The sequence below is a fragment of the Pipistrellus kuhlii genome, unplaced genomic scaffold (assembly GCF_014108245.1).
Source record: "Pipistrellus kuhlii isolate mPipKuh1 unplaced genomic scaffold, mPipKuh1.p scaffold_m20_p_20, whole genome shotgun sequence".
NCBI classification, from domain to species: Eukaryota; Metazoa; Chordata; class Mammalia; order Chiroptera; family Vespertilionidae; genus Pipistrellus; species Pipistrellus kuhlii.
This window is the reverse complement of record NW_023425516.1, coordinates 19138024-19162942: the sequence shown is the minus strand read 5'-3', so window position 1 is coordinate 19162942 and position 24919 is coordinate 19138024. Positions and strand designations below refer to the sequence as shown.

At 43.2% G+C, this 24919-nt stretch overlaps 1 protein-coding gene across 5 annotated transcripts in view; it reads right to left on the bottom strand.

Moving 5' to 3' along the window:
* The window catches only part of KREMEN1 (kringle containing transmembrane protein 1), a 56819-nt gene that overhangs the window by 28600 nt on the left and 3300 nt on the right, over nt 1-24919 (bottom strand). For all 5 annotated transcript variants that reach the window (XR_006742387.1, XM_036449047.2, XM_045585667.1 and 2 more), the window contains exons 2-4: nt 13978-14140; nt 10361-10452; nt 464-588 (exon numbers count right to left, since the gene is read on the bottom strand). Coding sequence is in view for 4 of the 5 variants with exons in the window: in XM_036449047.2 (XP_036304940.2) it covers nt 464-588; nt 10361-10452; nt 13978-14140 (380 nt within the window). In the remaining variant the exon portion in view is untranslated. The remainder of the gene's footprint in view (nt 1-463; nt 589-10360; nt 10453-13977; nt 14141-24919) is intronic.

The window sequence follows — 24919 nt, the reverse complement described above, 5'->3', positions numbered from 1 at the left end:
ATTAAACAACTTAATTTTCTTATTTTTTTGATATAGCATTATTGAATCTTAATGGCCAATGAATGAATTTCAGATAGAGGAATGGATAGGAAGAAAAGAAAATATTTTGGACTGGTGTCCAGGCTGGGCCCCTAAATTTATCAAGGAAGCAAGAACTACCTTGGTTTATTCCCAGATCGCCCACAGAGCTAGAGATGTTCCTGCTCATAACATACACGAGCACAAGGAAATATATAACTCTGTCAGAAGTCAAACAGGGATGCAGATATTGGGGTTTTCTGGTCTTTGGACAAGAGAACTACCTCATACTCCTCATTCCCAAGCCCACTCTTCCTCCGTCTCCTTGGCAGAAAAATAGAGTTTGTATGGCTTCACAGGTTATATTTCAAAAACATATATATATTTTCAAGTTATTTTTACATCTCTATTTGTTTCTATAGGTAGATAGCCAGAGAGCAGTTACCTTGAACCTCTGGCTCCGACAAAAGCTGATGCAGGTTTGTATGGTGAGTTTGTTAGATGTTTTACTGGCGCCAGTTAGAGGAGGTGGGTTTCCATGATCCTTGTAGCAGCCAAGGTTTCCAGGCACTGGAGGAAAAGGAAAACAAAAGAATTTCACAACATCTGGCTGTGAAACAACAAGAAGGAAAAGTGTTCGGTGCCAGGTACTTTCATCTCAGCCAGCATTTCCACTCCTAAGGCACGATAAATAACAAGCAACAAACTTCAAAAATGGAAGTCTACTGTCTTCTGCTAAATGCTGTGCTTTTGTTTTATTTTGAAGAGTATGTGAGGCCCCTATAACTAACCCTAAGAATTTTTTTTTTACCTGTTCACTATTGATAGAATTTAGTACTGAAGAGAACTAGAAATACTTCCCTAGAAATAGAAGCTACAATATATAAATTGTTCCAGAGTCACTAGAGCGGGAAAATCCCTTGAAAGCCCATCGTCCTGTGCCTTGTGTCTCCCCTTGTTCCTTAAAAAGCTCCACAAATGGGTCACTATGTTTTGGGGTAATTTGTTACACAGAAAGAGCTAACTAATCCACCTATATAATACCCACTAAATATATGTTTATTGAATGAAGGAATTAATTAATCAACATCTGTGTTATTAATTTACGAATCACTCCACTATCATATGAAGCTCTTCCCTACTTTCTCTATTTGGTTCCTCACAGCTTACAGAACTGAGTTATCATAAGACATGAATGAGTCCTAGAAGCACCTTTAGGCCAGTTAAGAGTGATATGTTTTCAACTCCACAGTAAGCCACAAAGACTCTTAGAAAGCACTTTTCCTTTATGTTTTAGGCTGGAAAACAGCATGGTCCAGTTTAATAAGCTTTCTATCCACATTAGTCTTCTGACATTTAAAAATATACACATATGTATATATGTACACACACACACACACACACACACACACTTAATTTCTGCCATCATCTACCTCTCACCAGCTCATTTTAAATTGGCAGGAAGTATCTCTGCTAACCCAAAAAGTCACCCTTCCCCCTCTAAGCCAAGTGGTTACCCTTCTTCTTTACGTCACATATGGTTCAAATATAACAAATGTGGCTCACCACACAAATGCTAAAGTGCATCTTTCGGAAACAAACTGAGTCTCTATAGTAGCAAATGTAAACAGAAAAACTCTGGGCAGTAGAAGCCTGGTGTTCAGGGGGCCTGGCTTGGGAATGGCTAGGTTTTAGAGTTTAAACAAATGCAGTGAGTCAAGTATCTCTAGCAGGGAGCGTATCACATAAGCCAAGTTAAAGGGACCTCGCATATGGAAACCCAAGCCATGCACTTAATGATTCTTAGTAAGAACTACTTGATCATGATCATTCTGGTCATTTACTTTGATTTTTGTCTCATTTAGTCCATTATGCTAACCAGTAAGCATATTATTAGGTATTAGTTATAGAGAGCCCAAGGCGCATAACCATAAATGTGAAGATTAGTCACAAACAAGGCCATGGGTTGCATTAATGCAGCTGGAACCTATTCACAACAATTTGGCGAGCAAATCCAGGCAGCTCATGTTCCACTGGAGCAGTGAGGCCCCAAAGCATATCCTGAGGTGGATCACTGGGAATCGGATCACAGCACGTTGTTGCTCCATCCATCTGAGTATCAATGGCCTGGGGTATCACCCTTGCCGCCCAAGTTAATCACTTGCTGGACACTGTCAATTCTACCAGACATCTGTCCATGTCTCTCTATCCCACTGCCACTTCCCCAGTTTGGAACACCTTCTCCTACCTCTTACACTGCTGCTTTAGCCTCCTCTCCCACCCGTTTCTACCCTCACCCTACTCTAATTCATCAATTGCTGATCTGTGACAACATGAACTTAAAGCGAGTAACCGTTGGTTTTGAGACCTGCCTGCTCACTGTCCTCTTTGGCGACCTAGAAATACCATTTTAGAAAACTGAGTTTATCACTAAGGTTACCTTTAATACTCGACACCAACCTAGAGCCGAACAGCCAAAGCCAGTCCCGAAGGGCGGAACCCACCCAAGAGCCAAGCCCAGACCTGAACAGCTGCAGCCAGTCCCGAAGGGCGGAGCCTCATTTTTTCCAAGTTCAGTTTTATCAACAGTAGGATGAGGAACAATACAGGCCTCAAGGGAGAATGAAAAGAAGATAATGTAAATGAAGTAAACACTACAAGACCTGGCAAGAGAGTATGTGCTGAATAAATAGTGCTTATTATCATTATATGGAATAAAGCTTTCATCATTCACTACACAAACAGGAACAACTTGCTTCGTAATAGAAACATAAAACAGCGTTGAATTAAAAGACACAAATCAAAGGCAGCCACCTCAGAAAACTGGGTTTGATTCCAGATATTCAAATGTTCATCTCTTATGTTTGTCTGGCTAGCATACAGTGTGCTTTCATGTAAGCATCTTGCATGAGACCCTTAGCCCTTCAGGAAGGCAGGACAGGTGAAGTCAGTGCTGCGTGACAGAGAAGAAACCAGTGAGGTTAGGATTTTGGGGTTGAAGGGGGGGGGGGCATACAAGACGGAAATGGAGAGCAGAGTGGCGCTCTAGGGGCGCCGATTCTAACACCATGGTTGGTGTTTTGTTTTTGTTTTTGGTGTCCCTGGCCCTTTTTCTGACAGGCCTAGTCTGGGGAGCAAAATGAAAATGACTCCCCGAGATCAAAGATAGAATTCTCAGACACATTAGTCCCTCAACGCTCTGTGCACAAGGCCAGCCTCTGAAACATGCAGCCTCCCCGTGGTGCCACTGCCCTCTGAGTTGCACGCTCCACGTCTCCCTGGAGAAGACGCGTCATGGAGCCTTCAAAAGCATTACTGGTCAACTGAGTGGATTTCCAGGCTGTAACCCACCCTCAGCTCTTCCCAGAAGTAGAAGGAAAACTCCATTTGAAAAAGGATATTTGTTCTCAAATTCCTTTTCATTTCCAAGACCACTTTAAAGTCCTGTGGCTCAGTCATGCATTTTTCGTCTTACCAAAGAGGCATCATCACTTTCAATTTTTAAAAAATCATCTTAAGATACACACGAACCCCTTGTTTATCATAGCTGATGCTTTAAGACTCATGACGGTTCATTACCAGCATTCTCTTCCGATGGTCAGAGCTCCTGACTGATACTGGTTTTAGAGGTGGCTGATGGAGAGGGCCCTCTACTCAGATTAACCCAGGAGCTACTGTCCTTTGACTGTCACTAGGGACTGATAGGAAGCAACCAGGCAGGCTTACTCAGCACCTGCTACGCTCGGATGTAACAGTGGCCTCCCTGGGAAGGTGCCCATCTCCATGGGCTTCCACAGCTGAAGCCCGCCTATTGCCCACGCGCCTTCTCAGAGATCCTGCTGTTGCTGGGGATAGGCTATAGGACCCACGCCTTTGGCCACGGCTTATTCCCACTTGGGGCCACCAGATTTCTCTCCTAGGAAGCTGGAACTGGGATTCCAGTTAATGAATTGTAGGCACTGATTTATAGGGTTCTGTCAAGTGGCAGTAAGGCAACCAGCCACGTTTGAGGCATGAGCTGATGGGTGAGCTGATTCTTCTGAGTCCATGTCTTGAGAGGACAGGTAGCTTCTGCTTCCTCTTCCTTGGAAGCAAGTTACCACAGAAAAGGTCTGACTGTGCTGCGGAAAAGCATGGTTACCCAGGGAGGATCTGGAAGCCATCCTCAATGTCCTGGCCGCAGCAGAGCACCCAGCTGACTGCGGCCACCTGATGGAACCCATAGGAGAGAGGCAGAGGAACAGCCTGGCCGAAACTCAGCCAACCCACAGAATCAGGAGAGATGATAAGCTGCTGTTGTTTTAAGCCACTAGGGTTTGGGGGTGGCTTGTTAGGCAGTAACAGACACCTTCTTGACAAAAGGTCAGTCCAAGTTCAAGAGGAATGATACAGCTGCGTCTCTGGGAAGAAGAGCTGAGTTTGTTGACTGGAACTTTTTCGCAGGGACACCACAAATACCCCAGGCAACGAACCACAGGGCCATCTTTTACTTTTTCTGCTGGTTCATCCCTTATATAGTGCCCTTGTCATCAAGTTCAGTCTTCTTCCTAAATGCATCTTGGATTTAACCCTTCCTGGCTTATCTCACTGCTACTATCATTGCTCAGGCCTATATCCCCTGGGTTTAGAAATCTATATCCATCCTCTCTGCCCCAAACTTCCTTCCCCTGATCCACCCTGTAAATGTACTCTGGTTCATCTTCCTGAACTAGGGCCTTCAGTATGTCAGTTTCCCTCGAATCAACTGACTTTCAAGGTCTGATCTGGCTCCTCTCTGTCCACTCCTCTTCTACTTGGGCAGCTCGGTTCCCAACCCACAAGCACACCAATCCTGTGACCTTCCTCCAAGTCTCTGCCACAGCCTTTCTCCATCTGCCTTTCTCCAGGAGGATGCCTCCCATTTCCACAGCCCATCCTGGGCCCTTTCATCTTCAAAAACTCCCAGCACACTAACTCATAATTCAAACTTATTTATATAACTGGCGGGCTGGTGTCCAATTTTCTCCTATGTTTATAACTCAGATTCCTAATGACATCATAAGATTGAGGGCAGGGACCATTTCTTATGTTTACATATATTCCTTACAGGCAAGTGCTGGTGTAAAGATGTTCAGTAAAATCATCCTTAATGATCTACATGAGTTTCCCTTTTTAAGTGATTAGTATGCTTTACACAACTGCTTTAGAACTTCTTAGAAACACAGTATAAATCTGTCACTGAGGAAAATGTCCATTTGGTTCAGAAAGCCAATGCTTTTTAACAGAGAGTTAAATAATGTCCACTGCCAAAAACAAAGGCTAATTGACTAGATGCCATATCTGAAAATGGCATTGTAGGGACAAATGCAGGACCTCTCGTGTTCCCTGAGTGCGATGCCACCAGAGGCTGAGGCGCACTCCTGAGCCCCCTGGTCAGTGAGGAATAAAAGGAATGGACAGAAACAGCACGCAGGTTAGGAATGACCCACTCCAGGGGGAGACTTTCCTTGGGGGAAGGCAGAGGCCACCACAATACCTGCCAGGACTTCCATGCCTACCATGTGCTGAAATCTGAGGACTGTGTATATTTTACTCCTTAATCTTCAAAATAACCCTGGAAGGCATGGATGAAGAAACCAAGGCCCAGGGGAGAGTCATTTTGCCATAAACTATTAAATGAGAAGTGATTTAAACCTAAGCTGGTGTGACTCTCAAGTCCATATACTTTTTACTAGTTTTCGTTTTCTTATTGAAAGACACATGATTTCACATCATCAAGAATCCTTGTGAGCACCTGGTATGGCCTCCACTGTGCTAAGTGTTGTGGAAAATGGTTAATATGGCCTGATGGGGGAAAGCCCCCATAAATCCCATTAGCACCCCTCCATAAATAAAATGCAACCCAAATAAAATGAGGGTGCCTGCTATGTAAATACAGCTTTAAAAAAAATCCTTCAGTCCCCCTTTCTGCCTTAAGCCTCTCCTTCACAGAAATTCCAGAGATAGCCCTGCTCCTATCTTGGAAAATTTTAATCTAGTTGGGAAAACAAAAAGACTCTTATAAAGCAAGAATAAACAACAACTAAACAAACAAACAGGATTCTGACAAGGCTAACTTGGGCAGTCTAAAGGGTTCAATGAAAACCATTATGTAATTGTAATAGAAAGAGAGGTGAAAAAAATTAGTATGCATAATTTATATTATTAACGTGCACTTCATTCAGTATTGCTTTGGCCATGGCCTAAGTTTGAGGTTTTGCTTTAGCTGAACAGTGTTAACGATGCACAGAGACGCTGTGTTTGTTTCCAGATGAGCTGCAGCTCATACAAGGAAGACATGGAGAGACCCCGGGGCCTGGACAAGGCTGCCTGATGCAGGGTTTCATGCAAAGGCTCCGACTCCGGGAGCCCGCTCCCAGCTGAGAACAGCTGGGCGGGGAACACCCGCGGAGACAGTCCAGCATTCTACAGAGCCACTCTGCTGTGCAACAAATGCTTCCCGGATACCACTGCAGCCTGCCTCACTCCTGGGGCTTGGGATTTCCCAAACCCAAAGGAGAAAAGAAAACGACTTAGAGCTAACAGCTTGCACTGCAGACCCTCTGTCGCCACTGAGTTAATCCTCTGGTTTCCACAATGTCAAAAAGGCAATCTTAATAATTCGGCGTACTATCAGAATTTCAAACTCTTAATTCCCAAACAATCCACAAAGAATATTCTCAGGAATGACCTCAACAGTAGCCTGGATCCATCCCAGGGTCCCCTTTTTTCACAGAAATAGAAGAAATGGGGCTTTTCTAGAGTACTGGAAAGAAAGGGCACCGGTCTTGCCATTAGGAATCCTAGATTCAAATCCTGTTTGGCTCAGAGCGTAATCCTCACCAAATCACTTAACTACTCTAGCCTCATTTTCTCATTTGAACAATGGGGCATGGGTGGTTGGAAGAGGACATACCACTTGCTTCATAGGACTGTTGAAAAAAGATAAATAAGATAATGTGAATATAAATGCTTTGTACACAGTAGGTACTCACTAATAGCTAAAATAAAAGCTAAAACATACTAAAAATCAGTGTTGACATTAAAATGCCGAAAATGCTGACAGAAACAAAACATTTCCTATAACTGAGAGACCGCCGTGACCACCACTGCCAAAGTGCCCTTGGCTTTTTACCCAAACTCTGAACATAGCTTTAAAAACTCTTAGTAGGATGACAATTGGAAGTTTTCAAATCCTGGTTTTGGGGCTGCATTTTTTAATGGAACAACAGATCTGTTTTAATGAAGGTCAGGGTGTTATTTAATAAAAGGAACTTGAGCCTGTGAGGTCACTGGCTGAGACTGACCAGAGGTCCCATACTGCCCAGGTGCTAGCACTGGCATCCTGGCAGGGCTGGCCTGTGACTGATACAATTACTTGAGAAAGTCTCACAGATTAAGAGGGAGAAGCCTTGTCCTAAATTCCTAATATGGAGATTTAAGAAACTATCGTCTCCTGATACTCCACACTCTCCTCAGCCTCATCACCATCTTCCTGGGTCAAGTCCAAGCTCCGAATCCAGACTATAAGACCTCCGTCATCTGGCCCCACCTAATTCTTCTCAGACCTCATCTCTTGCCTTCCTTCTCAGCAACACTGGCTTTACTTGGGCATTCGAGTGGGTGTGCGTGTGCCTACAAACTGTCCCCTCTGCCTCCAATGCCCTCTTTGCTCCACCTGACCCCACCATCTAGAACTCAGCTACCAAAAAGTGTGGCCCTGCAGCTCCCGCATCCAGGGGCCTGTTAGAATGTCCCTCAAGTAGTGAAATAAGTGGGAATTAGAATGGTGAGGAAGGTTTTTACAAAAGAGAGAGAGGCAAACGACAGATTTTAAGCCAGATGATTTCTCCCCGCAATAGTCAAACCAGCAGGACTTACAGACTTAGAGTGGATTCTAGAGGGATGATAAATCTGATAATGTTGGAACCTGCTTTTAAAACTCTGTATTTCTTTTGCCTGCGCTAAAAACTAGGGGATTCTGAGAAACACCTCGGCAGAAGTGGTCTGAAGAGCAAATCCAATTACCGCAGAGTGTGCTCCTTGTAACGGTAAGTTCTGATCCGAGCTCTGAAGGTCAAGAGCACAGTTCACATTTTTCTGTGCCCCCTTTTGAGTCACACTCCATCTCTGCCTCCCTGCTCGTTTTAGCTCTCCATGTAACACGCCGACGGGCAGAGATTCCGGTCTTCGCACAATGGCCCGCCATTCAACCACACTCTGCTTTGTCCGTAAACATTCACTCCCCCTGGCTCCTGCTGGGTCTGTTATATTCAGATATGAACTTTCCAGGAGTCTGATCATGTCACAGGCCCTTTCCTGTGTGACAAGTTCAGTGCTAGTCACGAACAGTGGGGCTTCACACAGAGGGTTAGTATTATTCATGAGAATTATGACTCCACATCCAGAAATAGGGCGAAACTGGCCTAAAATAGGCAGGCATGTACTCACTTGAGTCCACTAAGGCAATTACTAAGGTCTCTTGCTGCAAATATCACAGGAGTCTTTCTCAACTATGCTAATCAGACACACTTGATGCACAATGTTCTGCCAGACTCAAGGTTTGAGCCTCAGCTTTGTGGGGAGCCCTGGGAGCACAGGGTGAATGTAAGGCTTTTCCAAGGCGCTCCCAACCTCCTCAAACTAGGTACTGCCCGGTGCTTATTCCAAATTTCTGTAAGTCTCCCTACCCAGACCATTTCAAGGCCAGCTTTGAGAGCTTTGAGAGAGTTATCAAAGGGCTATACAAAAAGGAAATGATATTAAATTTTCCTTTTTTTGGAGCAACAAATATTGAACTAGGTGGCTTGTACTATTTGTGCTCTAATTTTCTCTTCTGAACCTTAGTTTCAGTGACCACATTGAGTCAGCTCCCATCAGCCCAAATTATATTTTATAAATGCAAGTTGAGGATTATCTTTCCAAACAAAAGTGCCCAGATTGAAAGCCCCTCTTCGCCATTCCTGAGAGAATGACATAGGCTGGTACTAAAAGACCATCTTTGTGCCGAACAAATGGACCGAGGAAAATCTGTTTTCCTCTCCTCCTGTCCCTTTCTTCTTTACATAACTAGGGCCAAATGAGATGTTTTTCATTTTAAAAATTTGATTAAGCAGACTGAGCAAAAGCCCTTTCTTTTGGTCTTTACTGTTCTCAACTCCGGGACTGAATCAAGACATACGCACGTTGGAAGATAGTGAAACCAGAGCCTAGCCGCCCAGCAGGGTGACGTTTGGAAGTTTAACTAATGGAAGGTGAGCACTGGGCCTGCAGCACCAATCTAGGGGCCACCCTTTCCCCCGAGGCATCAGAATCTGGACGGCTGCAGTGAGCATGAGTGTGGGGGTCCCAGGTTCCATGCAAACCGCCATATCACTCTATATACATAGGCTCCTGACCTGAGGAAGGAGGCAGGGCAATGAGCAGGTTTAAATAACAAGAAAGAATGATTATAAATGAGCTGTCCTGTTTCAGCTCTAGGAACCGAGAAACCCTGCCCCTTTGGCATATTTAAGAAGATATTATCAACACTACATTCGTAATTTCCTTATAGTACTATGTTTAGTTTTGGTTTCTGTACTTGAAATCTTTCTAGAATATTTTCTACTTTGTTTTAAAGTATCTTTCTAAGGTTCTCTGCCACATCTTATACTTCCTGAGGGTCAGGGTATCTTCCTGCCTTTGTATCTTGGATATCATCAACACTAATTATAGGAATAAAGGAGCGAAACAGTTAGAAAACAGGCCTCCTAGCAAAAGATGTTTTGGGTTTGTTTTTTGGTAGTAGAAAGGGACAAGTTGTAAGTTTTCATAAAAACAACAGGACCTCTAAATGCTAACATGAGAGAAAAGTCTATCCCGTTGGCTTTGGAAGGTATCTAATTAGATATTTACTGGATATCATATTTCAGGGAACACAGCACATAAAATCCAAATAATAAGTAGTGTCATAACTTAGTTTCACTATCTTTATTCATTCTAAAAAAAAAAATTCATTCACAAAAGTACAAGGTACATTCACTGAGCTTGCTTCTGAGCCATTGTCGCCATCTCTACCATGAAAGAATAAGCATGAGGAAATTGAGTAGAAGTAAAAATTCTGGTTGAGTTTATCCATCAAGGAAATGGGATCCCGAGGGAACTAGGCATCCCCATTTCTGAAAAGCTCACCAAGAGAAGCAAAAATCCCCAGGCCAGGATGGCTTCTCCCTTCACCAGTTTCATGAAATCCAGTGACCTGAACTGGCTGCCCTCCGGCAGCAGCCTTCACTCTGCACTCTCTGTGTTCAGTGTCCTGAACCTGCAGGGGGTGTGAGGGTCTTACTCTGGCAGGCAGGTATCTCGCAGTACTTCCAGTAGACGCCGTCCTCCTGCTCTGCCACGTAGCACCAGGGGCTCACATCTCCATCCGGGTTTCTGTTGGGGAAAAGAACAGTCCGGTAACATTTTTGTCATTTGAAGTCAACAGGTTCATTGCTTTTCAGTTTTACCAAAAAGAAGTGCTTCAGCTTCTGTTATTTTCCAGAACTGGAATGTACCTCAATGCTACCTCTTATGAAGAAAAAATTGGTAATACTTCCTCCTCTAACATACATTTCAGAGTATGGGAGCAGGAGGAGTTGGGAGGTGAGCAAAGGTGATATATATTTACACAAATTCACTACAGTGTAACCGGGACAGCTGACCACTGAACAAATCTTGACAAACAGCGCTGTCTAAACAGGTGCTCCCTCGATACTGTGGATAAGAATGTGAAGGACGCAAACAGTCAGGATGGCAATTTGGTAATTAAGAGTCAAAATCCCTCAAAATATGCAAACCTCCTTTACTTGGCAATTTCTCCTTTAGTACTTTATTCTAAGGAAATCTTTACTTATAAAGATACTCACCACAGCATTTTTATAATACAAAAAAGTTAGAAACTGGTTAAATAAGTATGATATAGCCATCTAAAGGAATGCTAGGCAGCTCTTTAAAATGTGGTGTAGAGACACACTTTACTAACATGGAAAATTTACATATCATAGTCTCCATTGACGAGCTTTCGCCAGGATCAGTCTGGTCAACTTATGTTTCATAGAAATGGGTCCTTGGGGTAGTGAACACAATACAACATACAGATGATGTAATGTAGAACTGTAACCCTGAAACAGATATAATTTTATTAACCAATGTCACCCCAATAAGTTCAATGTAAAAAATGGGTCCTATTCTTATATTTAAACATCAATTTCTTAGCGAATTCTGAAGAAAACTAGGCCAAAGGGTTTCAATCAGAACCTAAAATCCTGTAATCCTGGCACCAACTTCTGATAATAGCAATAATATTTTTAAAAATTAACTTCACATTTCTAAACAAATGGCTTGGAATGAATGCTGTTCAGGGTGTGCAGCTCAGAAACGCCATGACAATAATGGGCAACACTGCCTGAACGAGAACAAAAAAGGGCAGGGTCCCTGGACACAGAAAAGTCCGGCCTCTCTTCACTGCTTTCCCAGCTCCCTTTCTTTAGACTCACAACGCTGGAAACCTGACACTCTGGTGAGGCCTGAAACGGGCATAAAGACCCAACAGCCGGAGCTTTGGAGCAACCCCTATCAGGCTCAGAGGGATAAGTCTATTGTGTGGCCCAGAAGATAAGCCGCCCTGAAGCACAAAGGGTCCTTTTATTTTCTGTGCCCAAAGGCAGGTGCCAGCGCCAATTCTGCTCTTCCCCGTCTCTCTGTCTTCCCTCTAATCCAGATAGGCCGAGCCCAGAAAAGTGCGTTCCCATCACTCGCCATCTCACAGACATCTCAACTGTGATGGATCTGGAAACATCACACAAGACAAACAGTGTCGGATGTCAGCTGGGAAATCAAAGCAGGAGAACTTGTACAAAGCCCTGCTTTAAAAAGTATTTCACTGTCATTTTCCTCCCTCTATTCAGCGCTCAGCTTTGATGTAGTATTTGGTAAAGACCTTAGAAAAACAACTGTTTGTTATCAATGTCAAAATCATTCTGAAAAGCATCAGAATAGCTTCATAAAGAACAAGAAAATTCATCTTTGACTTCACTGCAGTGCTAAAAGCAAAAGGCCCAGACTCTCTGATGTGATAACAATCAACAACCTCAGCCTCTTTTTTTTGAAGTATACACTGGGAGAGCAGGTCAGGAACATTCCAGCAAGTCAACGCAGGGAAGGCTGCAGCGGCCAGGCTGAGGAAGGCGGTCTCCCTGGCTCTCTTAATGAATACTCACTAGTGCGTGTCTGGGAGCCTGTAGCGAGAACGGGGTGCTAATCTATGAGAAAATATATATTTCCCCCCCCATCTGAATGAAACCTAATTGGAAATTTCAAATTTGCCTTAAAGTCAGACTTAGAAACAGGGGCTCTTCTGAGAAGACATGCGTATAGAAAGCAACAGAATCAGAACCAGTGCCCACTACTAAGAGATACTTCAGAACAAGGACATAAATATATAAAATAAAAAAACAAACATTCGTTTCTCTTCCTAAACACTCTTTCCAACCCAAACTATTCCTATGAAGAGAAAAACTAGGGGAAGGGAATAAACCAGAAATGGAGTGGGGTTAAATTTTTAATTCTGAAAAAAAAAAAAATTTTAATGAACATGCATAGCTTTAAAAATAAATTGTAAAAGAATTGCTTAATGAGCATTTGTAACTTAAACAATAAGATGCAAAAGTCAGCAAAACATGAAGCAGCATTTATATAACTTGTTGCCTCTGGGAAGTGGGGCTTGGTGGGCACGATTTGCCAGGAAACAGGTAAAATGGGGGACTTTAAACAATATGTGCTTGTCGTTTTTGAAAAAAATTTTTTTTGAAAAAGCTCTTAATATTTTTATAGTAACAAACTAGAAACTAATGCAACACAACTGTGGGGAAATGGCCCGTCGGTACAAATTAGGGCAGAGGTGAGGAAAGAGCTGAATGCCTAGGGAAAATGAACATGGACCACAGGCCTGGTTACTGCAAGACAACCACAGGGTCCTAGAGTGTTAACAAAAATACATGGAGAGGGCAAAAGGTAAACAGTGTGGCCTCTGCAATGCAGGGTATAAATATGTTGGCTCAGCTGGGTCAACACGCTATGGTTGAGACTCTAACTTACTGGTGGAACCCGGGACATTGTTAGCTCAGGAATCACTTTGCCCCGTCCCAATGGCTCAAGAGGCGGCCTTTGCACCTGTCCTAATAATAATTAAATTCAACGCATTGCTGAACCATGAGTCACATTACCAGGATCTTGGGTATAAATAGCTAAAACAAAGCTACAACCAAAAGTGCTTAGAATTTTGCTCTGGTCCCCACAGACCAGTAATTCTTTACTTTTTTTTTTTTAAATCACTAACAACTGAGAATCTGATCTAAGTCATGGATCATCTCCCCAGAAAATTGCAAGTACACATTTGGATCTCAGGTTAAGAGCTAGAGTCAGATAGGTGAAGAACAAAGAAACACCTGTCTAGTGAAAGGAAGGAAACAGCACACATTTGATGGCTGCCACTGTCCCCTAGAAAGGTTATCCTGGTCTGGCAAAAAGTGGGATAATGCAGCTTTTTTTAAATTTTTGCTCCGAAGCAGAGGGAGGACTGGGCCACAGAGAGTGCTTTTGCTTGACCACTACATTCACGGCAGCTTAAGAAGCTTTGCTGTCTGTGTGCCCATTGGTGGAAGGGCCAACTGAGAAAACCCCAAAGAGACATATAAGTGAGCAGACAGAAAAGCAGAGCTCTGGAAACCAGGGTCAAAGCAACCCAAGTGGAAAAGAATAGTAGAAAAAGGTACGAGAGAAAGATTTAAAAAACAGTAACAAGAAAGGCCTTCTGAGTTGGCCAAAAGGAGTCAGAGATGCTCTCTCTAGTTGTGAGCAAGGCTGGAAAAGAGTAAAAGAGATGAGATTTTTTTAAAGCAGTGTGTGGCTTCTTCTTACCTGCAGTAGTTATGCTCGCCCAGGCCCCCTTCCCCATTGGGGTAGTTCAGAGTGTTGTATGGGTGCTGGAAAGTCTCGTTCCAGAACAGACATGGCTTCCCGCCTTGGAGCGCCGTCCAGTTCTGAGTCCCTCTGTAATCTGCACCATTGGTTGTGAAACATTCTAGGAGAAAGAAAAAAGATAGAGCGAGCTAATTTCTTGGCAACGTCTGTGGTCTCCTCCCTCTCTGGTTGATGTTTTATTTGTTTTGTTTGGAAGAAGTTAGAAATGGATAGTGTCTTGCTAGGTCCTGGACGAAGCAAGATTAACATGGCTGGGGCTGAGTAAGTCTGAATCGAGGTACCTCCAAATGCTCGTCTCCTCTTGGCACTGGTTAGTCTACATACACTAGAACACTTCCCCTTCAAGTATACAGAGTCCAACTAAGATGTAAACAGGGAGTTTAAATGTATCGAAGCCCATGAAGTGAACTGGGAAACCCCCAAGTCTGGGAACAGTTGGTAACAGCTCTCCACGAGGGATTCTGGGTGCTCGGAGGGGGTCACGGCTCTCGCCAGTGTCTCTGTGTGGTAACTAGAACCAGGTCACCAGCTGTAACTGAGCTCCCCCCTACAGTCTGAAAGGCTGCACTGACACTTGGGTTTAATAAGACCATCGGATACAGCAACGCTTTGGAATCCCAATCACACAAGCCTGGGAATGACTCACATTCCCTGGTAATGAAGAACAGTCCTCCCCACGCTGTTTGAGACAGAAGTGCAACAAAATAGTCAACAGCAGGGAGGAAGGACCGAGCTGGCATATTCTCTCACCTGTTTCTGAAATTCCTTCAAGACGCACTGAACACGGTCTCGGGTCTATTTGGTGAAATGGCAAAATCCTTGCAAGTGCAACAATGTGCTTCTGAATAAAATCTGCTTCTCAGACTTTTTTTTTGGGGGGGGGGGGAATGGGAACTGAGGCTGATAGGATTTCCCCCCACATATTGCATGCATTAAATTCAGAGGTTCATGAGAAAGACACAGTACAAAGAACAATTTTTAAAAATTAGCTTAGTTGAAACTGACAGATAGAAACACTTCAAACACTTCTTCAAGATGTATCACTAGGAACCTGACAATCTGGGGGAGTCCCACTACCATTCTGAGCTTTATTTCTTCCCCTCCCCTGACATGCACTGACCTAGGACTTCCGATGTGAAGGACTCCTGCTGCAGTGCATTTGCCTGCTCCAGCCTACGCATGTGCACAATGTGAGTACATCTGTATTCTAGAAGCTACTTCTTTTACTATTTAAAAATCTCTCTTCCTGTACCCCTTTCGCCCACTCTCTGGGATCTGTGTTTTATCTGGGAGAGCACGGTTTTATGGAGAGCCAAAACAATCTGGAATTCTGGCTGCACAGAACACTCGAGTAATTTATCGTGTTTGTTGCGACATTCATAGGCTGTGATGTGTGACTCTTCATGTAGCACACCAACCAAACTCTCAACCAGAGTCTGCAAAAATACAAAAGTTCAAAGGTAATTGAAGGAGGCAGCTCAGTGTAGCATAAAATGCAATGAACCAAGGAACTAAGCCCTGGCTTCTCGTCCTGGACCTGCTGCCTGACCAGCTGTGCGACCTTGGACAAATCGCCATCATCCACATCACCGCTAATGCTTACAGAGCGTTTTACCGTGTGCCAAGCTCTAAGTGCTATACAAATATCAACTCACCACCAAGCCAGTGGGGCGGCTCCTTACTACTGCCATTTTACAGACGGGGCAACTGGGCACTCACGGCATCCCATGCTGCCTCTAGTGGACCCCCTCAGCATTGTCCTTCCCCCGCCAAGGGTTAGAGAGACACCTGGGAACCTGCATTTCTATAAAGCTGCCCAGGTGATTCTTTTAATTAATCAGGTTTGAAAACCACTAGACTAGATGATTCTAAGAACATCAAGCCAATCTTTGCCAATTACTAGGATTTTAATTGCTGTGTGTTGTTACATTTCTTCTCCTATGAGCGGCTGAGCAGTGGCCCAGGAGCCAGAAGTGCAGGCCTTAGCAATAGACAGCAGCCTGTAGGTGGTGGGGTCAGTGTTCCCAGAAGCTCAGACGACTTGGTTTGTAACACGAAGAGTGTGGCAGCCACCCACACAGGAGTCAACCCTCATGAAGGGGGACGAGGTGGGACCTGAGAGAGGGATGGGAAAGTGCACACTTGTCTGCTTTGTCTGTTTCTCCCAGGCCCAATCCAGCTCTCCTTACACTAGGGAAACTGAGGCAGTGTGCGAGATTGTCTGATTATCTTTTGAGGAGACTTGCCCAGGGCATGTCGATGATGAAAAAGGGCAAGAAAAACAAACTTGAGTAATCGAGATCAAAGTTATGTGTGCATCTTGATTTCATCAGAACACTAGGGTGTGGTACTAGATAATGAGGACCCTGCCTCCCTTCCTTACTGCTGCTATGAAACTGACATAAGCTTTGGCTAGCCAGGCCAGGAGTAGCTGAAAGAAAAAAACAAAATAAAATATTCACATGGCCAGCTACATATTTATGCATTTGGTGAAAGAGAATGAGCAAGGGCAATAGATCTCATCTCTAGGGTGTTATTCATTAATTCATTCAACAAATATACAATATATTCAATACCTACTATGTGCCTTGCACTGCTCACAGCGCGGGAAAGGCAGTGGTACCCAGCTTTCTCTCACCCCAACACAGCTGAGGCTCTCAGATACTCTCCTGTCTTTCATAATGGCTCCCCAGGAGCAGTGAGTCCCGTGATTGTATGGAGGAAGATGATCAGGTCTAGACTAGAGAAAGGACCTTTCAGGAAGGGTAGGGGTCCTCTACACACGAAGCACACACTGAGATTCAATGGAATACAGAGGCAGTGACACCAGGTAAGTAGCTCACACTGTGTGGTTTCAGGAAACCACCTGGACATTTTGGGTCTCAGTTTCTTCCCCTGTGAAATGAGGGGATTTGAACTACGTGGTCTCAATGTCTCTTCACTCACACTCTAATTTCACACAAATGCTAACAAAATAGTACGGAGGTTCAAAAGTCTGGGGTGATGTGCCTAAAATGGATTGAGAGCTCAAAATCTCGTCCAGGCTTAAAATTCTTTAATTCTACACGTTTCTCTAATGGAAGTGAGAATTCCATGGTCAAAAACTCACCTCCCAGGTGGGCTCTCCCTCTGAAAAGGCACCTAAGCACTCTTTTTGCTTAGAAGGAACTCTTTCTTCAACAAATAAATTTCAAGGAAAAAAGGAGAAAGAGCCGAAACCGGTTTGGCTCAATGGATAGAGTGTCGGCCTGCGGACTGAAAAGTCCCGGGTTCAATTCCGGTCAAGGGCATGTACCTCGGTTGTGGGCATATCCCCAGTAGGGGGTGTGCAAGAGGCAGCTGATCGATGACTCTCTCTCATCGATGTTTCTATCTCCCTCCTCTCTGTACAAAATCAATAAAATATATTAAAAAAAAAAAAAAGAGAGAGAGAGAGAGAGGAAACCTGTTGGTTAATAGATTCAAGAGACATATCACCTGAACATCGCTTAGATCCTTATTTGAACTATAAAACACACTGATGAGACAACCAGGGAAATCTGAACACTGACTAGCTAGATATTTGATAATATCAAGGAATTATTGCTAATTTTTCTAGGTGTAATTATTATGTTTTTGAAGAGTTTTTATTATTTAGGGATATATACTGAAATATTTACAGATGAGATGATATATGAAATTTGTTACAGAGTATTCTAGTTGAAGGAATGAAAGGGATACAAATGAAACAATATTGGCCATGGATAATCATCATGGAAGCTGAGACATTGATATATGAGATTACCTTACACTCTTCTACTTTTGAATATGTTCTAAATTTCCCATAATAAACATATTTTAAAGGACATCTTGAAAATAGTTATTAACATGTTGTTTTACAATTTACTACCTTAGTTTTCTCTTTTTAAAATTGATTTGAGAGAGAGAGAGAGAGAGAGAGAAAGGAAGGGAGAGGAAGAGAAAAAAAAACATTGATTAGATTCGACTGCCTCCTGCAGGCCTCCTACTGAGTATATAGAGCCTGCAACCGGGAGGCACCTGCCCTGATGGGGAATCAAACCAGCAACCTTTTGGTGCCTGGGATAACGCTCATCTAACTGAGCCACACTGGCCAGGGCTACCTGAGTTTCTTTTCAAGAACTATAAACAAACTCTGTCAGTCATCTAAAAGCAAGATAGACATTCACATATCATGTCCTTGGACTACATTTTAACAATTCAAATGACCATAGACCACGCTGTACTTTTGCCCAAAGTAGAATGACCACAAAAATAATCACTGTAATTTTTAAGTTACCAGTAGTTTCTTCATTAAAGTATCTTTTAGGTCTTCTTTTCATTCAAGAAAACAGTGTCATTATTAACATAACAGGAAAAAGACCATTCTTCTCAAAGTTACTTTAACTAAAAAAATTATACTCTCGGCCCTGGCAGGAGTGGCCCAGTTGGTAGGATACTGTCTCAGGTACCAAGGGGCTGCCAGTTGGATTCCTGGTCAGGTACATGACCAGGTCTTGGGCTCAATCTTTGGTGGGGGGCATGCAGGAGGCAGCTGATGGATGTGTCATTCTCACATCGATGTTTCTTGCTCCCTCTCCTTTCCTTTCTCTCAAAAAAAAAAAAAAAATTCTTAAAAAACACACTTTGAAAGAGAACTGAAGGTTTATCTCTTTAAATCTGCTGTTTACTCATCTCTATCAACGGATGAAATATTTAATTACTTAAATGGCTATTCCAAGAAAAACTGAACCAACGGTAAGCATAAAACCAGAGGTTTAAAACCAGAAGGCCCATGAAACTACTTCAGACAGGGGTGCTTATTATTTGTTATGTAAAAATTTGGAAAACACAATTATCAAGGCAGAGAGGCCCATAATGCAGTGCTGCTTGGGTGCCATCTTTTCTCATCTGGCTCTCATCTTGAACATGCTTCACTTCCACCCTGGGAGGGCCCACTGGACACAGTCATCATTGTGAAGTGCAAGTGGATTTGCCAGGAATAGTGACCATGAATATGCAGTAGTACTTGAGGGACTTATGGCTACCATTTAGGATATTATATACAATCATCAAATTGAAAAACAAAAGGCAGCTTTTGAGAAAGAATCTAGCTTACAACATATACAAGGAGATCAGGCCAACCCTTGATTAAAGAATGGACTCAGCAGAACTCTAATTAACTAGCTTCATTAATTAAATGGATTTTACTGCCAATGTCACCAGAACACTTTCTATCACTTTGGTGATGGTACCGCTCTTGATATATATTTGAGTACAAATAGATCCACTTCAATTTTGAAGAAAAAAAAAAAAAATTGACACTAAAAATAGCTTACACCTAAAGAAGCTGGAACCATAGATGTTTTAAAGCTCCAAGTCCAGTTTCTGATGGACAATAACTAAGTGCGTTGTAAGTCAACTCTGAAGGAAACAAAAAAGTAGACAAAAAATGGAGCACTTTGCAAGCACAAAAGCTAGAAGAGTTAGCACTGCACTCCTATGGAATCAGGGCCTTTACAACTGGCCCTACAGCCCTGCTGCCCCAGCTCTTGTAAGATTGGATCACCTGGAACCGTAATTGCGCGAGAAGCACCCCGCCCTGCTCCCACTAGCCTCTGAGCTTCTTGGGCACCTCCCTCATTCTTGTATCCTCAACAACTACGGACCACACAGAACGTGCCTGGCAAATGACAGCTTAGCGAGGGAAGCAGGTGCAGGGACTTAGAGGGTGGGGAAAAAACACACCCATTACAGACATGTTCAGAGTGCCCCATTTTCCTTACCAATTTAGGTCTCTAGGCTAGTAATCATGACTTAACTAGCAACGACCTACGAGAAGTGCCAGGGAGGTTTATGTAAATCAAGCTTTTGAAGGTAAAATACTTGCTATTTAAACAGGGGAGGAATCTGCTATTTAAAGAAAACCTATGGTGAAGCCATTTGTAATAGGGAACAATCAACGCTTTTGTAATGAGTATCCATTTTTATATTGTGAGTTTGCGTTAAGCAGGAGACACCTGGCTTAAATCTACACTTTGCTTTACCATCTCTTGAGCAACCCAATTTCACACAGTTTGAAGCTTTTAATCAGTCTAAGAGGAGACAAAATAAACTGATAAAATAGTCCAGCACCTGGGCAAGTTCTATTGGTATTGCGTGGACTCTGTTTAATTTCAGATGGCTAAAAATTCCCCCAATAGAGGCGTCCTGGAGGGCGGCCAACGCTCCAGGGAAGCCAGCCTCTGGGCTAATCTGCTTCCCTCGGTTGATAGGGGATGGAGTTCTTGGGTGCAGAGCTGACTGCCAGGAAGACAGCCCCTATCTCCGGAGCCTGTCTTTAAAGTAAAATCTGAAGCGACGAAGTTGTAGTCTTCTATGCAATGGCCCCAGGGTGAGTCCTAGTCAGAGATTTGGAGAATGCAGCAGCCATTGGCTAAGCACTTGTCAGTTGGTTTCAAGATAAAAATGACTAAAGTGACAGGTTCAAAGTTCTGACCAGGGAGACAGTTTGGGGCAGAAGGGAAGACTCAGTTGTACCAATGACCTATAAACAGGAACAAGCAGTGCCGTCATCGCTAGCCACCCAGAGCAAGAAGGGCAGCGATGGCCAACGATTTGATTGGACACTCAAAGGTTTAAAGTCTCATATAATGTTTCATGGCTGTGGAGTAGGGTTGCCAGATTTAGCAAATGAAAATACAGGATGCCCAGTTAAATCTGAATTTTAGATAAACAACAAATCATTTCTAAAGATATTTAAGTTTTCATTGCATGAGACATACTTGAAAAAAAAAAGATTCACTGTTTACATGTAATTCAAATTTAACGGAGTGTCCTGCATTTACTCTGACAATCTCAGTCTAGAGAGCAGAAACATACAGTGAATCACGGGTCTTATTCCATCAAGTTTTCTGAAACACTGCTCACAGAAATGCTTAAGGAGCTTAATATGGATAATGAAGAATCTACTTTCTCTTCTTTTCTATCTTTAAAATAGTTTTTTATTCATTTCCGAGAGAAATGGAGGAGAGAGATAGAAACATCAATGGTGAAAGAGAATCATTGATCGGCTGCCTCCTGCACACCCAATATTGGAGATGGAGCCCACAACCTGGGTTTATGCCCTGACCGGGAATCAAACTGTGACCTCCTTGTTAGCAGGTCAATACTTTTTTGAGTGAAAAACATTGATTAGAGTTGCCTGCTCCTGGGCCGCAGTGAAGGAAAGGACAAAGTAATAATACAGTTAGGACAGGGCTAACACTACTGACATTTTGGGCTTCATAATCCTTTGTTGGGGGGCTATCCTGTGCATTATAGGATGGTTAGCAGCAACCCTGGCCTCTCCCTGCTAGATGCCAGTAGCACACCCCATCCGACCCTGAGCTGTGACAACCAAAAATGTCTGCAGATAGTGCCAAATGTCCCCAGGGCACAAAACCTCCTCGAGTTGGTTTAAACCACGGAATTAGAAGAAATGGTCAGATAAACAGGAAGTGTCAGATCCATTAACCAGTGGTCATATAAAAGATTCTTCTCAGGGGAGAGATTTTCAGCTTGCCCCAGGTCCCTTCAAGCCCCTACTGAGGAGGAGGAGGCCGCGTCGTGTCAGCTAAGACAATCAGAAACCCCTCGTCTGCCAGAAGCGCTCGGGAAGAACCTTGGGGAGCCGAGCCAGTGGGGCTCTGCATGGCAGCGCACACATCACAGCGAGCAGGGCGTCGCACCCAGCCTTTGAAGACGTTCCTTTTAAGTCAGCCTCCCTCACAACTAAACTTTTTCCAAATCTCTTCCTGCCATTTGGAAGTTGAGTGATTCTCAGCTGAAAAGGCCTGTATATACGAGGTGCAGATGGCAGCAGTTACAGCCCTCACCAGATGCTGCAGTCTCTAATTTGATTGAAAGGATATAATTAGACAACAGAAACACTTTAATGAAAGAGCAAAACATGGAGGGAGGGAAGGATTGAAGGCCCTTAACTGATGCCAAAACACCCACCAGTAATAGAGGCTTTGAGTCTGGGGAAAGGGAAGGGGAAAGCCCCTTAAAAGGACAGTCCCCATCCTGTTTATTTCCCCATAGAAATAGGAATAGGGATTTTATTATTGTAGATTTCCACTGTATTTTATGTGGGAACAATCTGATTAAAACCAGAAGGGTCTTCGGAAGAACATCAAAGAAAAACAAATATGGCTTCTGTGGTCATTATTAAAAATATTTTTACCAGCCCAATAATTTTCTTTGAAGATGCGTTTTTATAGATTGAACAGCAGCAAGTAATTTACATACCGTGATGGCATTGGTTCACAAGCCCTACTATCCTAGCAGAGAACTACTTAGTCGCCACATTTCCATCCAGCTTTCAGGACACCAAGGAACAGGGACAGCCACTTACATATGCTTGGGAGGTAGAATGAAGCCGTGTGGAGTGAGTCCCATGTGCTGACGCTGCCCCCCATTCTGAATCATCTTTAAAAGTTGTCTGTGCTGTTTTTACTAGTTGCTAGCTTTCAGACTCTGAGTGTGAGTAAACTGTTCTGGTTTTAACCAAGAACCTCACCAAACTGAAAAGAATCCAGCCCTCGAAATCTGAAGTTGCTAATGTGGTGTGACACTGGGGTTTGGAAGTGGCTGCAGCCGCCTCAGCCCACTGGAGGCAAGTCCCCGCCCTTGTGGTAAATTGAACAATAAAAGTTTGAATGCTTTGGTTACTTGCCAGGGATTAAATTCGTGGCAAAAGAAATGAGACACTGGGCCCAGCAGGACAGCCCTGTGAGGGTCCCGCGTGTGAGATGGCCTGAAATCTTTTGTCTTCCTAGCACCCGGCTTCATTCTCCTAACCCTAACCCTAACCCTCTTCAACCTGCTGCAAGTTCAGGCTAGGGAGAGGTTACCTAGAAAGAAATTTAAAGGGGGGTGGGGAGACTTTCTTAGAGGAGAAGGCAAGTTTCTGTAGCGTAGCTGTTTTTGAGTACAGTACGAATACCCTTATGACATTTTTACAATGTCCTCCTTCCTTTCCCTGCTCAGTCCAAATCCAGGATAATATATCAGAGGTGAGAATGACAGGAAGACACTGAAGGCAACAGAGAGACGGAAACACAGAGAATAACTTGGAGCTGCTCCTAGATCCGCGAGCCCCATGCGGCTCTTTGGCCCCTTGAGTGTGGCTCTTCCACAAAATACCACGGCCTGGGCGAGTCTATTTTGAAGGAGTGGCTTTAGAAGAAGTTTAAAAAATTTGGCTCTCAAAAGAAATGTCAATCTCGTACTGCTGGTATTTGGCTCTGTGGACTAATGAGTTTGCCGATCACTGTCTAGACTCTAGATGCATACTTCCAGGTTCCAGCTGGATTTTCAAGGTCTAACAGAATATGGAAGGAATGCCAATCATTGTTCCCACCCATTCAGGGACTGCAGCACAGGGAGCCAGCCAGGAAGAGGGGTCTTGAGGAGATCTCACTTCCAAACTTTCGTAGGTAGGTTTTATAAGGGACACTTTTATTCCCTTCCTCCTCTGTTGTCCTTATTCTGGAGGCAAAAACTCAGACAAAAACTACAGATCCAAACTTCCGGCCTCCCTCAAGTGTTTTGCATTAACTGTTCCACAGTACAAACACAATCAACTTGGTATGTTAGGATGTTTCAATTTGTGTTTCTTTTTCCCCCCAAAAAATGTTTTAATTAAAACAGAATAACCAGCCCAAGCACACTGCTGTTTTTTTTAAAGGCCACTTTAAAAACGACGATAGAACCATGGAAATAAAATACAACTGTTTAGGACAGTGAGAGAAGTTTGTTTTCTTCTTCTTTCTTCCCTGGCTGTTTTTCTAAGTCTCGGGGCTGGTGCCACCTGCTGCCTAGGCTTTCCTCTGAGAAACAGATCTCTCAACGGTTTGTTCCAGCAACATCTGCATCGCTGAACAAACCATGGACCAGTTCCAAGGCAGGCACTATGTTCTTTATGAAGCGCACACTGAACCATACTGAATTTCTTTTTAAAGCATTTTTTAAAAAGTCTTATTAAATATCCAAATGCATGTGCGTGAACTTCCCCCCATATGTAACGTTTTTTAATTGGTAGTAAAATCCACATAACATAAAATTTACCATTTTAACCACTTCTCCCATACGTCTTTTAAAGTTAGTGAATAGTGAAAGGTAAAGGGTGCATTCATTCACCAAAATCAAGCCTCCTTGTCACCTTTCCAGGCCAGTGAAACTAAATCAATGCATACGGACCTAGAACAGGACTTGGCAAAGTACAGCCTGTGGGCCAAACCTGGACCACTGCCTGGTTTTGTATGGCTCATGAGCTGAGAAGGATTTTTAAATTTTTTAAATGATTGAAAACAATCAATTTGTGTGACATATAAAAATTGCATAAAATTTAAATTTCAGTGTCCATAAAGTTTTATTGGGGCACAGCGATGCCAATTCATTTACATTTTGTCTATGGCTGGCTGTTTTTTGCTCTACAAAGTCAGATATGGCCCATGCAGTCCAAATTATTTAGTCTGGCCCTTTATAAAAATACATTTGCCAACATCTGACCTAGATGGAATTACAGGCTCAAAAATCCTAAAGTTGGCATATAGCCCACCACCAAAAATCCCTAATCTGTACTATGAAGGTATTTAAAGCAATACATTTTATCTTCATTGTTTATTGCTGTTGATCCAACTATGCTCAATCATATGGAAGCGTATCAGTAATATCTCTATTAAGTGCAACAACTTGTTATTAGTAATGAGCCTAAGTGGGACTTCTTTTTGTGTTAAAGATTTCTAAAATGTCTCATTGCATATCTCAAACCTTTAAATAGCTTTGTCTAGGGGCCAAATCAAATGCTCACAAAAAGACCAGGGTTCTTTGATAC